Source organism: Eulemur rufifrons, chromosome 8, assembly GCF_041146395.1.
Source record: "Eulemur rufifrons isolate Redbay chromosome 8, OSU_ERuf_1, whole genome shotgun sequence".
In the NCBI taxonomy this organism is placed as follows: Eukaryota; Metazoa; Chordata; class Mammalia; order Primates; family Lemuridae; genus Eulemur; species Eulemur rufifrons.
In genome coordinates, this window is record NC_090990.1 from 88,277,634 (window position 1) to 88,290,395 (window position 12,762).

At 46.5% G+C, this 12,762-nt stretch overlaps 1 protein-coding gene across 1 annotated transcript in view; it reads left to right on the forward strand.

Moving 5' to 3' along the window:
- Positions 1 to 12,762, forward strand: part of BRINP2 (BMP/retinoic acid inducible neural specific 2) — a 105,328-nt gene that overhangs the window by 54,464 nt on the left and 38,102 nt on the right. The window contains exon 2 of the mRNA XM_069478390.1: positions 2,348 to 2,689. Coding sequence (XP_069334491.1) covers positions 2,424 to 2,689 — 266 coding nt within the window. The 5' untranslated portion in view covers positions 2,348 to 2,423. The remainder of the gene's footprint in view (positions 1 to 2,347; positions 2,690 to 12,762) is intronic.

The following is a 12,762-nucleotide window of genomic DNA, read 5'->3' on the forward strand; positions in this document are numbered from 1 at the left end:
TTCAGGTAATGTAATGAGCACTTGCATTTGTATTGCCAATGCTTAGCGTAGTGTCTGGCACTTAGGAGTTCTCAATTTGTGTTTCTTCAATAAATGAATATGTTGAATGATTAAATGAGAAATATTTTGGGCATCCTCATCAGATTACATCCATATAAAAAATGCCTACCATTCTCAGTGAAAGCCTGATTCCTCTTTTTAGTTTTGAATCACATTTTTTCCTGGTAATGCTTGCTTATTATAAAGCACTCAGTATTTTCCTTTTTTTCTGTGATTTTATTTTTTATATTTAATTTTTTAATCCAACTGGAACTAATTTCTCAACATTATGCATAAAATAGTCCATCCCCCATACAATTAGTCTGTGATGCTTTTTTTTTTTTTATGTAAGTTTATTTCTGAGCTTTCTATTCTATTTCATTGTTCTGCTGTTCAATTTATGTGCCTGTATCAACTATTTTAATTTTGGGAATTTTATCATGCTTTAAGATCTGAAGCTGCCTTCTTTTAGCCCCTCTCTCAACCAGTTCATTAAGTGAGAGTCTTTCTGCCTGCTCTAGTGACTTAGGTAGTGTGGTATTCTTTGGCACGGTCTGGACATGGAGACAGATCTAGGATCATATTCTACCTCTGCATTTTCCTGGCTCAACTCTTCTGGATCCCATAAAATATAAGCTTAAAATAATAACATCTGTATAACAAGCTTCTTGTGAGAACTGAGGCAACTTCTAAGAATCACCCAGCACATAGTGGGTGGTCAACACCTACTAGCTGGAGTAGAGGAATGACTCTGAACATCCAGTCACTCATTCTTCCATTCCCTATCCTGCACAGGGACTGCAACTCTTTGGAAAGCATCCTGTATGGGTGCTGAGGCACAGAACTCTCAGACTCAGGCTGACCTTTAGGCTGGGGCATCCAGGATTACTGCTTGGTTCCACCCTCTGTGTAGCCCCTTTGACCCACATGGATCCAAGGGAAGTCTGGTGATTTTGTGAGCTGGAACCAGTGCAGAGTGCCTGGGGCAGGGGAACTCTGGCAAGGGGCATGAAACAGTTCTGAAGCCCACATTGCCTGCCCTTACAGGAGTGCCAGGGAATTCACACCCTTTGCCTCATGCCTAGTTAGCCCATCTCTGGGCTTTGGCAGTCAGAGAAAGTTCTCAAGCTGCGAATTACAGGTGCTAGGGGTTAGAGGTCATTCATGCACGTTCTGGCAAGAGGACATGGGCAGATTCTGACAGCACATGCTAGAAATTACAGATTGAAGAAACGATCACAATTCCAAGAGGCCCCACAGTACTGAATAGTGCCTTGCATCTGCCCAGAGGTTTATTAAGGTGACTAGCTATCCTTAGACAAAGTGCAGGCACAGGAAATCAGAAGCCTGTGATGAGTCACAAGATAGCCAGGAATTTTAAAGGCCATGATCTTCTTTCCTGGCAACTTCCCTCCGACTCAGAGAGGGCAGGGCATGCACTCATGCATCCCGTCAAGAAGGGTATCTGAAGGCTGCTCTGCGGTCTTAGGAGCTAGGATAGAGGGACATGACAGGCACAGCCCTGCCCCATGGTGCTGTCATGCTGTCATGCGTGGTGAGGAGAGCACCATGAATACCCCTGCATGTCTGATCCGCTCTGACGGTGCAGTACAGGAGTCTGAGTTCCCCAAACTCGATCTCTGCATGACCTTCAGCGTAAGAACATATCAGATATTCAGTGCTGGAAGAGGTCTTAGATATTAACTAGCCATGCCTTTTTATTTAGTAGACGCTACCCTAAACCCAGAGACGGAGGTGATCTGCCCAGCTTCACCCAGCTTCATAGCAGCAATGGGACTTCACTAGTTTTCAACCTCACAAATCTCCATCTGAAAAATAGGGTTGCTACTTGCCTTATATCAAGCTTCTAGAGGCATTGCTTCTGAGGCAATTACAGCAAGAAATTGGACATGTGTGAGAGAGGAAGACAGAAACGAACGTTGCCAAGCGAGTCAAGGTGGGAAGCAGGGTAGGAAATGTCAATAAGGGTTAAAAGTCAGAACCCCGGAGTTCAAATTCTGGCTTCCCCACTGAATAGCTGTGTGGACTTCAGCAACTTTCTTAATCTCTCTAAGCCTCATCTTCTCAAGTGTAAAATGTTGTCAATAGCGTTTCCTCCTAGGGTTGTTTTAAGGATTAAATGAAGTGAAATACACCGAGCACTTAGCTGAATGCCTAGAACCGAGCTGTTTACTAGGATAAAGGGTTTCCAGAACGGGCCCTCCCCAATGTGTCTAATGCTCACAGGCCCAGGGGTAAGACCAGGGTGCCCCAGTGACATCGCCTTTTGTACTTTTCTAGCTCCGAGTTCCGAGTTCCGGAGGAGCAGCGCAGAGCGGGAGAGCCTGGCGAGAGAATGAAGAAACCAACCGCGCGGGGGAAGCATGAGGTGGCAGCGTGGCACTCGGTTTAGAGGGCTTCAGCCGGCGGCCCCATGGACAGCCCTGCTGGCGTTGGGCCTGCCTGGCTGGGCGCTGGCTGTCTCGGCCGCGGCAGCCGCGGTGGTCCCGGAGCAGCATGCCTCCGCGGCCGGCCAGCGCCCCCTGGACTGGCTGCTCACAGACCGGGGCCCCTTCCACCGCGCGCAGGAGTACGCTGACTTCATGGAGCGGTACCGCCAGGGTTTCACCACCAGGTACAGGATCTACAGGTGAGTGGGGGCCTCCTGCGCCAAGACGGGGGCTTCCCCCAGCACCCAGCCCGCGCAGGCTAAGCCAGCCGCGATGCCCTCGCGCTGCGTGAGAGGTGAAAGCTGGAGGAACACCAGGCAGCGGAAAGAAGCCTACCATGTTGGTTTTAAAAAAGAAAGAAGGAAACACATACAAGCTAGAAAACCTGCTGATGCCTCCTGGGGAACTTAGCAAAAGGCTTTCTATTTATAGGTTGTGCTGCTTATAAATTGAGGACAAATCAGGCAGCACGGAATCAGCGTGTGGCCCGTGCTGCCGTAGGTCAGAGTCAAATGCTGGGGCCAGGTTTTAACTAATGGGTTAGATAATTTTATGAGTTGTAATTACTTAGACATACAAACGCAGGAAGGGCAGCTCCAGCTCCTGCCTTAAAGGTCTGGGGAGCCCTGCAGGGTCAGGGACAAACCCACCCTCGCCCTTGTCAACATCACAGGCTCAGCTGGCAGTCAAACGTGAGGCCTGCCTGAGCCTTCGCCAGATGGGGAGAGCCAGGCGCATGTTCTCGGCTGCCGGACCAGCCTTCAAAGGTGGACTGTTCCTCCCAGTCCTTACCTGGGCTGACTCAGCAAGCCTCAGGGCTCCCACAGGTGCGTCCCTGAATCCACACTTCCTTGATCCCTGTGCCCACTCACCCCCCTTGTCATCTTTCTTTTTCTCCTCACCTCACCTGCACATTTAGATAATGCTGGGAGCCTCACTGAATTTTTTTCTTTTCAGAAAGACATTCACTTTCTAATTACAAATTAGTTTCTAATGCGAAAAGGGCATGAAAAAGCACAAAGAAAAACAAAACCCATAAAATCACCTATTCTTTTAGCATCTAGAGATTGCTATTGTGAACATTTTGGCATATACATTTCTAGTCATGTGAACATACTCATATTTTTGGACCTCTTGCTAGATTTAGCACTTTATATGTCTTATGTAAAGAACGCTGTTTAATCCTTCCAATAATCTTATGTTGGAAGAAGAATTTTCACCCCTTTTTACAGATGGGGAAATTGAGGCCCAGAGAAGTTAAGCAACTTGCTGAAGAGCACAAAGTTGGTAAATGGTGGAGCCAGAAATAGTTCCTAAGTGGTCAGACTCCAGAGTCTAGGTTCTTAAAAATATTAATATATTTGGACTATAATAAATATTAATACATTTTTCTTTTTCTGGGAATTTTTTAACATCTGCAGTAACCATGTAACCTGTTTAGGTTAGTAAGGGGTCTCAGAAATAGGGTTTTAGGAGTATCAAGTGCAGTACTGGAAGATTCCAAAATGGTGAGGCAGCAGCCATTTATAGAGGCCATCCACCCTGGTCGTGATTCCCATGCCGGGGTGCCGACCCAGGGGCAGGATCAGATGTTTGAGGGGCTGGCACTTTGTGGGCACAGAGGCATGTAGAGATGAGATTCTGCTCTCAGGAGTACCCTGCCCTGCTCTTCTCTCTGAGCATTGCTCTGCACTGTGCTTAGGTCCAGTCTGGTTCTGGAAGGGGTTGCAGTTCACACTTCCTGCTTCGGTGGCTTTGTTCCTCGCCGTCTTCCCAACACTACAGCAGATTCCTGCAGAGTCACTGAGGCAGAAACAGCCAGTTCAGGCGGGGAATGGCAATGTTAGCATCTGCTCAGCTAACAGCAGATGAGTAGAAGAGGTATAGAGCAGAGTGTTAACGCAACCATCAGTAGCTATCTGAGAATCTAGACACATGCCACCACAAATTTTCTATAAGGCAAACTCAGAGTGATCCTTCTCTTTATCAAAGAATTTCTTTTTTCATCTTTACCAAAAAAAAAAGAAGAAGAAGAAGAAGAAGAAGCAGCAGAACATCCACTCTAGAATGTATTTAAGTAGAGAATCCCTCCAGTCCAGTAAAATAAGACTTACCTTATACTTTTTGGTGTATCCCAAATCTCACAGAAGCATTGTAATTGCCAGAAATAATTTTTAAAACATGTATTGGAACCGAAGTCAGGCTAGGAATCCTAACAGCACTCTCCATTTCAAAGAGCGATAAGAACGAGAAGGAATAAACCATCAGTTTCCTCCTCCCCTCAGCAGATTTTCTTCTCATCAAGCCCTAGTCCCAAGCCTGGAGAGCCCGGCAGCCACTTAACGCCTGGGCGGCAGCTCAGAGCTGGCCCAAGGGGAGTGTCTGTAATCATTTCTGCATCATCAACTGTTCTATCAGTTGGTAATGGTTTTCTGATCATTTAATGTGACAGGCTCTTACACTGTGCCATTCTGCTTCTCTGGGGTCAGTTATTGCACGTGAACCTGTACTTGGGGAAATAGTAACCAGTCATTCTGACAGGAATGCAGTATTCTGATCTGTGACCCTTTGGTGGGCAAAGAGAAAATGGTCACACCCGCTGCTTCTGGAGCACTCTGGGCGTGTTCCCATTAGCTATTAAGCAAAATGGAGGCATCATGGACACAGGTAGGGCTCTGTATTATCCCAGTGGGAATTCACTCTTATCCCTTCTCCTTGTGTATCTAGTGGCAATTTCCTCTGAAAAATTCAGGACCCTTCTTACACTGATTAAAGCAGGTTACAGAAAACTGGTAAAACACACATTGAGAGTCATCCCCAGATTTCTCTCCTAATATCCAGAAGGGCAGAGGGAGAAAAAGACTTACAGAGACTATCAGAAATCTCTGTGGGGAAATATGGGGTCTCAAACATAACTAATGGCTCATTTCATTCTTTAAGAAAGCTTTAGGACATGGAAATCAGATGGTGTCCACGTGCACCTTCCATATAAGAAAGGGAATAGGCTGTGAAGGGAAGAGTGAGGCTTTCCAATGGGGCTGGAATGTGTGGTACAAAATCACTTGAAGGTCTCTCACGTAGACCTTCTTTCCCTTCTAGCTGTCAAACAGATCATAACTATTGGAAAGCAAGGTTCTAATATCAAACTCCAAATTCTACCTATTCTTACTTGGATAGCAGAGACTGTTCTCCCTTGGAGAAGGTGAGTAGTCATTCTAGAATAGTTTCAGCCTCTCTAACTATCGACCCCCAGAAATTGTTGCTCTCTCCGTTACCAATTTGTATTAATGTGGGTGTAGGTGCTTAAGAGTGAAGATTCTGGAACCAGTGGGCCTGGGTTCTATTCCTGGAGCTGCAGCTTACTAGCTGTATAGTGTTGGCCAAGATATTTAATTTTCTTGTTCCCATTTTCCATATTTGTAAAGTGGGGACAATAAAAGTGTCCACCAAATGGACTGATGTTACAATTACATAAGTTAATTGATGTAAGTCACATAGGACAGTGCTTTATAAATATTAGCTATTATTATTAGATTGTCCTCAATAAATATTAGCCTATGAGGAATGGTAATAAGAACCATGGGTGGTGCTATTTTGCTATAATGTCTGTTGAGGGCTTAGCATTTGACAACCTATATTAGAAGGGGAATAATTGTTCTCTTTCTTTCCCGTTTAAAGCATATTAACCTTTACAATCCAGCTCTTTGCTGAAGGTGGGGGATGCAACTGAAGACTGATTGAATCTTCCCTGGGGCACACTGTTGCTGGCCTGTGGGCTACTGGAGGGAACAAGATGGTTTCCAGCACATATTAGAGTTGTCATGGGCTGAGCTCTTGCTCCTAAAGTCTGGGGTTGCTAACTGAGTAGGCATTCCTTAGGCTCGTCCTTCAGAAGCCAGTCGCTGCTGGTTCCCTAGCCCCAGGGATGAAATGCACAGTCTCAGGATGGCACTGTTAAGAGAAGAGAGACAATATGCACTCTGGTTAAGTCCTCCTAGGTAAAAGGATGGGCTTGGGCATCTCACCACTTTTTGGCAATCTTGTAAATTCCATTGACCAACCTCTCAGAATGTCTTGAAGCCCTGCTAGACCAAGATTTGAGCAATCATCCCACTTCTCAGGCATGTCTTTTAATAGGCTTGTGGAAAGAACTAGAAGAGCAGAGATCCTGTCTCCAGTTCCATGTGTGACCTCCAAAATCCCCCCTTCATTGCTCCATCCCATAGCCCCCACTACAATAAACACTCATGACCAATCTCCCACAGCAGCCCTATAAGGGGGTATTAGTGTCTAAGGTAGTGACACAATTGTTCAAGGTCAGAGAGGTCGCCAGTCATAGCCAGAAACAGCACTCAGGGCTCCTGACTTGAAGTCTCCTGCTCATTACTCTGGACCATGCCACTTCCCTTTGACTGGTAAGTGCATCTTCATCGTAACACGCAACATAATCAGGCACCTAAATTGAGCTGATGCAAATGTAAATATGGTTTCTAGAAACACTCTAGTGGTAATGTTCTGTTCTCCCTTTGCTAGAAATCAAAGTAATGAGCAGTCTGGGTTTTTTTTTTTATTTCTTTTTTGTATTAAGGTTTTAATAGAGAGATAATCATGGGTTTGGAAAAAATCCAAGCCACTATGATGAAACACTTAAAACTCAGAAAGAATAAATTAAAATTAAGAGAGAAGTTAGAAATGCCGTGGAGCAATGAGTGTGATATGGTGCTGGGAGGCAGGTGGGAGCACGGCATGTGGAATTCCAAACACGACCTGAGTCCTCATGACCTCCATCTCCGCCCACCTCCTTTGGGAAAGGAAGCGTCCGGGGCTACATTAGAAGTCCTTGGGGAAGAAAACAAAAGAAGACACACTTAAATAGATATCTTCATTGACAAAAGGGACATCATATTCTGTTCATATTGTGGAAGAAGTTTGCAAATTTCTAGACCCAAAGTAGGACAAAGCTGAAAACCAAGAGGGTGCAGGGCAGGCAGGGGTAGAATCTGTGATGTGAATGACAGCAGCTGACAAGGCTAAAAAACTTTTTAAAGGCACCGGGGCAACAACCCCCAAGAAAAGACAATCCGTTTGGAACTAACCAGGGTGAAAATAAGATTTGGTGATACCTTAGATGTGCAGTGAGAAGTAGGAAGAGCCAAGTGTTTGATCCACTTGCTCAAGTGCAGCTGCATCAGCATCACCTGAGAGTTGTCAGCTACACAGAGCCTCGGCCCACTCCGGCCTGCATTGTCATAGGAACCCCGGGCGGAAAGGCTGACACTGGAGCTTGAGGAGGGCTGCATTTGACCACACTAAGTGTCTGGAGATGGAGAAGGGACAAAAATGATCAGGGTGGAGCAGCAGAGAAGGTATAACAGGAAGGCTGCTTCCCCCACAATGCATTCGAGGCAGTCAGGATATTTACAGGACATGTTACCAGTGAAATAGAATAGTAGTCAAGGGGGGTTAAATTTAGGATTTATTAGTGCCAAGGCACATGAACTCATAAGAATATGTACAGCAGCTGGGAGAAAAAGTCTAATAGCGGAAAAGGCTGGAGGGCCCAGGAGCAGCCTGTGGGCGCCTCCAGGGAGAAGGGGTGAGGAGGCGGGTAGCAGCTGTGGAAGCAGCCACAGGAGGGGCTCCGGAGCTGATTTATCATCCGGGCCACGTCTCATCGACTAACAAATACTGATTTGGATAAACAGCGAACCCTGGGAGAGGCACCATCTCCAATTAAGAGATCACAGTCCACATAAATAAATGGCAAGCAAAGGCAACCTCAGCCTACCTAGGTAAATCCCAGTAATTTCCAAGGCGTTCATCACAGCTACTGAGGGAGGGAAGCTGCATTAGCACAGGGCTGCAGGGCTGCGGGAGGGACCGGCAAGGAGGGAGGCTAGCTCTACTGGAGAAAGCACCAGGCCCGGAGTAAACTGGGTAGTCTCTGAACTTCTCACTGAGCTACATTTTGACCACAAGGGAGTTTGTGGAGATGGAGGGAGAGAAAGGAATGGTGCACAAAGCAGTATTGTGATTTAAATTAGAGCAAAATTAGAAGCGATGTGACAATGATGAGCCTGCAGTTCTGGTCACAGACACTGTTTCTCAGTCCTCAGGGATGAGGAGGTAGGAGAGGGACAGAACAAAATGTTTAGACGTTGCTTTAATGAAGAGCCAGCACCGGCTAAACATACAGCCCCTCCACCATACAAATAGCCAGTCTAGACTGTAGACCCTGCGTGGGCGTTTTAGACCTTTGCCCAAGGAATTTCATTCTGGAAGTGTCTGAATGATGAGTCCCAGCATGTCCTCATCATTGTGCAGAATTCTATTCCCATCTCTGCCATGGAAACGTGACACACCAGTGTGACAGACCTATATGAAGCCCCTGTTACATGCACACGGAGCACCGAATGAGAAAGAGTTCTGCTGTCTCAGAGCAAGGAGAAACACATCAGCAAACAGCTCTGACTTGGGAGCATAATTAGAGACATATTCGTTTACTCAGTAAGTCTTTCTGAGGGCCAACTCTGTGCTTATTATTCCACTAGATTCTGTTAATAAACCACAAACAAGGTGGACACTGTTCTTGATCTGATGGAACTTACAGCTAAGTACATTTGAAGTAAGTGCTGGAGCACAGAGAAAGGTCGAGGAAAGCTGGAATAAAAGGTAACGTGTAGGCAAAACCTGACAGGTGACTGGAGACTCTCCAGGTGGAGGCTTGTGGGCACGGGAGCAGGACATCCAAAGGCATGGAAGTACCAGATGTGGCTGAGGAACTGACAGCCAGTCCCACGTGTCTGCTATAAACACCACAAAGTACATGACTATGCCCCTCCTTTCCCTGTTCTTCCACAGTGGTGACTTCTGCCATACCTCGTCCCTCCTAATGCCAAAAGTGTCAATTAGACACTGATTTCTTCTAGGGTGCAGTATCAAAAAATGCTCCTATGGAGGGGCATGCCATTTTCCAGCATTATGAGTAAATAAAGTGAAGTAAAACTAATCGCATGTTTAGAGAAGGTAGAACCAAAGGCAATTCCTTCCATTTCTGCTTTGGAAAATGGAGTATGAATAATCAGTGAGAAAATGTTAATCAGTGCTTTAAGGTTCTATAAAGACTACTGGTTCAAATGAAAATTTAGCATCATTGATGCTTAAGAACTTGTGCGTTTGCTCACTCGGTCCTCTCACAAGTATTTGTGGAGCATCTGCTTTGTGCAAAGCATGATTCCGGGCACTATAGCAGGATACAAAACATACAGCTAACAGAGTCCTCCTGATTTCTGGGGGATCAGCAGTCTGGTTTGAGTGCCAGCACACACACCGAACAGTGCACTGGAATGCATCACCTCAAGCGCTGGGGAGCAGACACTGAACGCATTCTCAGTGGCTGATGGACAGATTCGATCCACAGATGCTGTGTCACGATGGATTCTTAGGGTGACACTCCCAAGTTACTCTAGGACACAGTGATTCTTGCCCCACCTTTTCTCACATCTTTTAGCATCCAGGTTAGCCACTCTGGCTCCAGATAAGGTTGCAGAGATGGTCTGTGAAGAGAAAATGTGAAAATAAAAATGTTCACGAAATGAAGGGAGCACTCGGGATGGCCAAGGGGAGAAGGCGAGATCAGTTTTATTTTCAGATGAGATTTAGTAGAGAGATCTTGAGTCAGTCAGGCAGAGAAAAAGAGGATTAATTTTTGCTTTGAGAAATAATTAATTTTATTCATGAATGAATTGCTTCTTAGAGATGCATGTATGTAGAAAGGAGTGAGGTAGACTTCCTCAGGAAACCGTCACGACACAGATGCAGACAGACAGGGACACTGGCGAGTCATGTGGTACTTTTTTTCCCCCTCTTCAAGAGAAGAGCTTTTTCTGGGTCAAGGATTCTCAATATATATTTTTTCCTTTATTCGGCTTCTGCCACATTTCTCCCACCTCAGAGCTTCCCACATCTCCCACAAGAAGATTATTTCAGTACACGGAGCTTAGAGCAGCGAGTGCACGTGGCCGTGGCAGGCACGTCCTCGTTCAGCACATGTGTGTGTATTGAGCGTTGTGTGCTGGCCACTCCACAAGGTCTAGGGACACAGCTGTGAAGGACATGGCCTCAGGGAGCTCTGCCCTCACGGGGCACCCCTGGGAGCAAACGGTTAGAAGTGGGCAAGGTCTGCATGAGAGACCAGTCACCGTCCTCCCCTCTAGGAGCAAGGGCGGCTGAGCCTGCCAGCAGGGAGCCGAAGGCAAGCTGGGCTGCAGTTGACAGTTGGGCCCGAGGCTGAGACGGGGTTGCCAATCCTACAACCCCACCCCTCCCTCAAACTAAGGCCAACTGGGTCTCGCTTGTCCACCTGACTGCCTTGTCCAGTGAGTGATAAGTGAAGCAAACTGGAGAAACCATCACTGGATCACATGGACGGGGCGAGCAGGAGGGGCCTCTGCCACGTGAGCAGACTGCTGCAAGGATGGGCACGATCAGAGGGGTTGTCCCCTCGAGAGCGTGTACGTCCAAGAGACAGAGCCCTCTGTGAACAGCAGTCTCTGTGCATGGGCTGTACACAGTCTTGAAGCATGGACCAAAACAGCAGGCTCTCACCAACCTCTCCGGTTTTCCCGTGGGAAGAAAGGAGTAAGGGGGCAAAGAAAATAGAGGGTTCTCAGAGGGCAAAAAGAGTTGGCTGAATTCTCTTTAACTTAGAGAAAGAAAGCAAAGAATTCTCTCCATGCTATGAAATATTAATGGCATTAACACATAGTAATTGCTGAAATATATTGTGTGTCCATCATATGCCCAGCATTTTACTCAGTGCTTTATAAACATTAATTAAAATTACCCTAATAAAAACCCTACGAGGGTGTGCTGTTTGTATACCCATATTATAGGTGAGGACACTGAGTTTCAGAGGGCATTACACAACTGATAGGAGGAACAGCTAGCACTCAACCTATAAGATAGGGGACCTGACCATGAAATGATTATTGTTTAATCAAACGAATCATCTGATCCTGGGAAACTTAATGTTCTGGGAGAAGTTGTATCTCCAGTTGAGCCCGCCTATGCTGTGTGTTCCTGTTCCTTTGGGCCTCCCAGTGGGTCTTTGGGATGCCGAAGACAGGCCTCAGGAAGCTGGAGGGTGGCTCCTCCCACCCAGAGACTCTGTAATCCTCTCTTCCCACCAGAGTTCCCCATCTGTGCTCGGGCTCCGGGGAACCCTGAGTGGGAGGAAGCTACAGATGGGTCTTCCTGAAACAATGCCCCCACAGCAAATTCTGGATGTGTTGGCTTTGCACTGTTTGTGTGTATCTACAAGGGTGCAGTGTAAATCAAATTTCTGTAAATCAAATCCTGGATGCAGTATCTTATTTCTTGCCTGGCAATGGCTTATAAAAATTCACTGTTAAGAAATCCCTAGCACCTGACTTCAGGATCAGTCAGGTACTGCTTTATAAACACATATGTCCACTTGGAAATGTCTTACATTTCCAGGAATATTTTCATAAAGCCAGAAGAAACCTTTGGTGCTGCAAATAACCTCTGCTTATTGGGCTACTTTGTAAATTTGCATTTTCCTACAGTGACAAGATTGACATATGCTGTGACACTCCCCCTTGCCTTCACATCCAAATACAACGTACAGTCAGATGAAGCAGTGGGAGAGACCTAGAAGCTTGGGCCTCCTGAGTTCATCTCAGAATTTAGAGGAATAGTTGTGGGCAGATTAGGGCTGTTATAGCCAGGACATGTTTTGGGGAAGATGTAGGAATCTGGTAGGGCTCCCTAGTGTGTCTTCTCCTCTGCACCTGTTTAATGCTCCACAATTATGCCACCTGCCAGGCTGTCCCCTGAGCCCAGAAGTGTGCCTCTTTCCCTCTCCCCCTGCAAAGAGCAAACAAGTTCTGTATGTCAGAATGAGTCAGAGTGAGCAAGAAGTCTCCCCGGACGGGCAGGAGGCCTGGTGGGAGGAAAATGAGGTGGCCAGACCAGCGCTGCACCAAGGCCTTCATCATGAGCCCTGGTGCCTGAGGGAATCCTCATTTTCCTTGTGTGCCAGGAGAGCCTGTCCCTTGCCTGGGGACATGCTAGTGATGAAGGAGGGACAGGAAGGAAGACTCTTTGGGGAGTGAATTCTCCTGGATCCACAGTGGCATGTAAACACCTAACAATCCCTCGACATGGGCTGCCTGATTGGTTTACTAGTCACAGAGGTAAATTTCAGCATGGGAAACCAGCCTCTTGCTTGGCTGGTTCTGTGTGTGTTCTG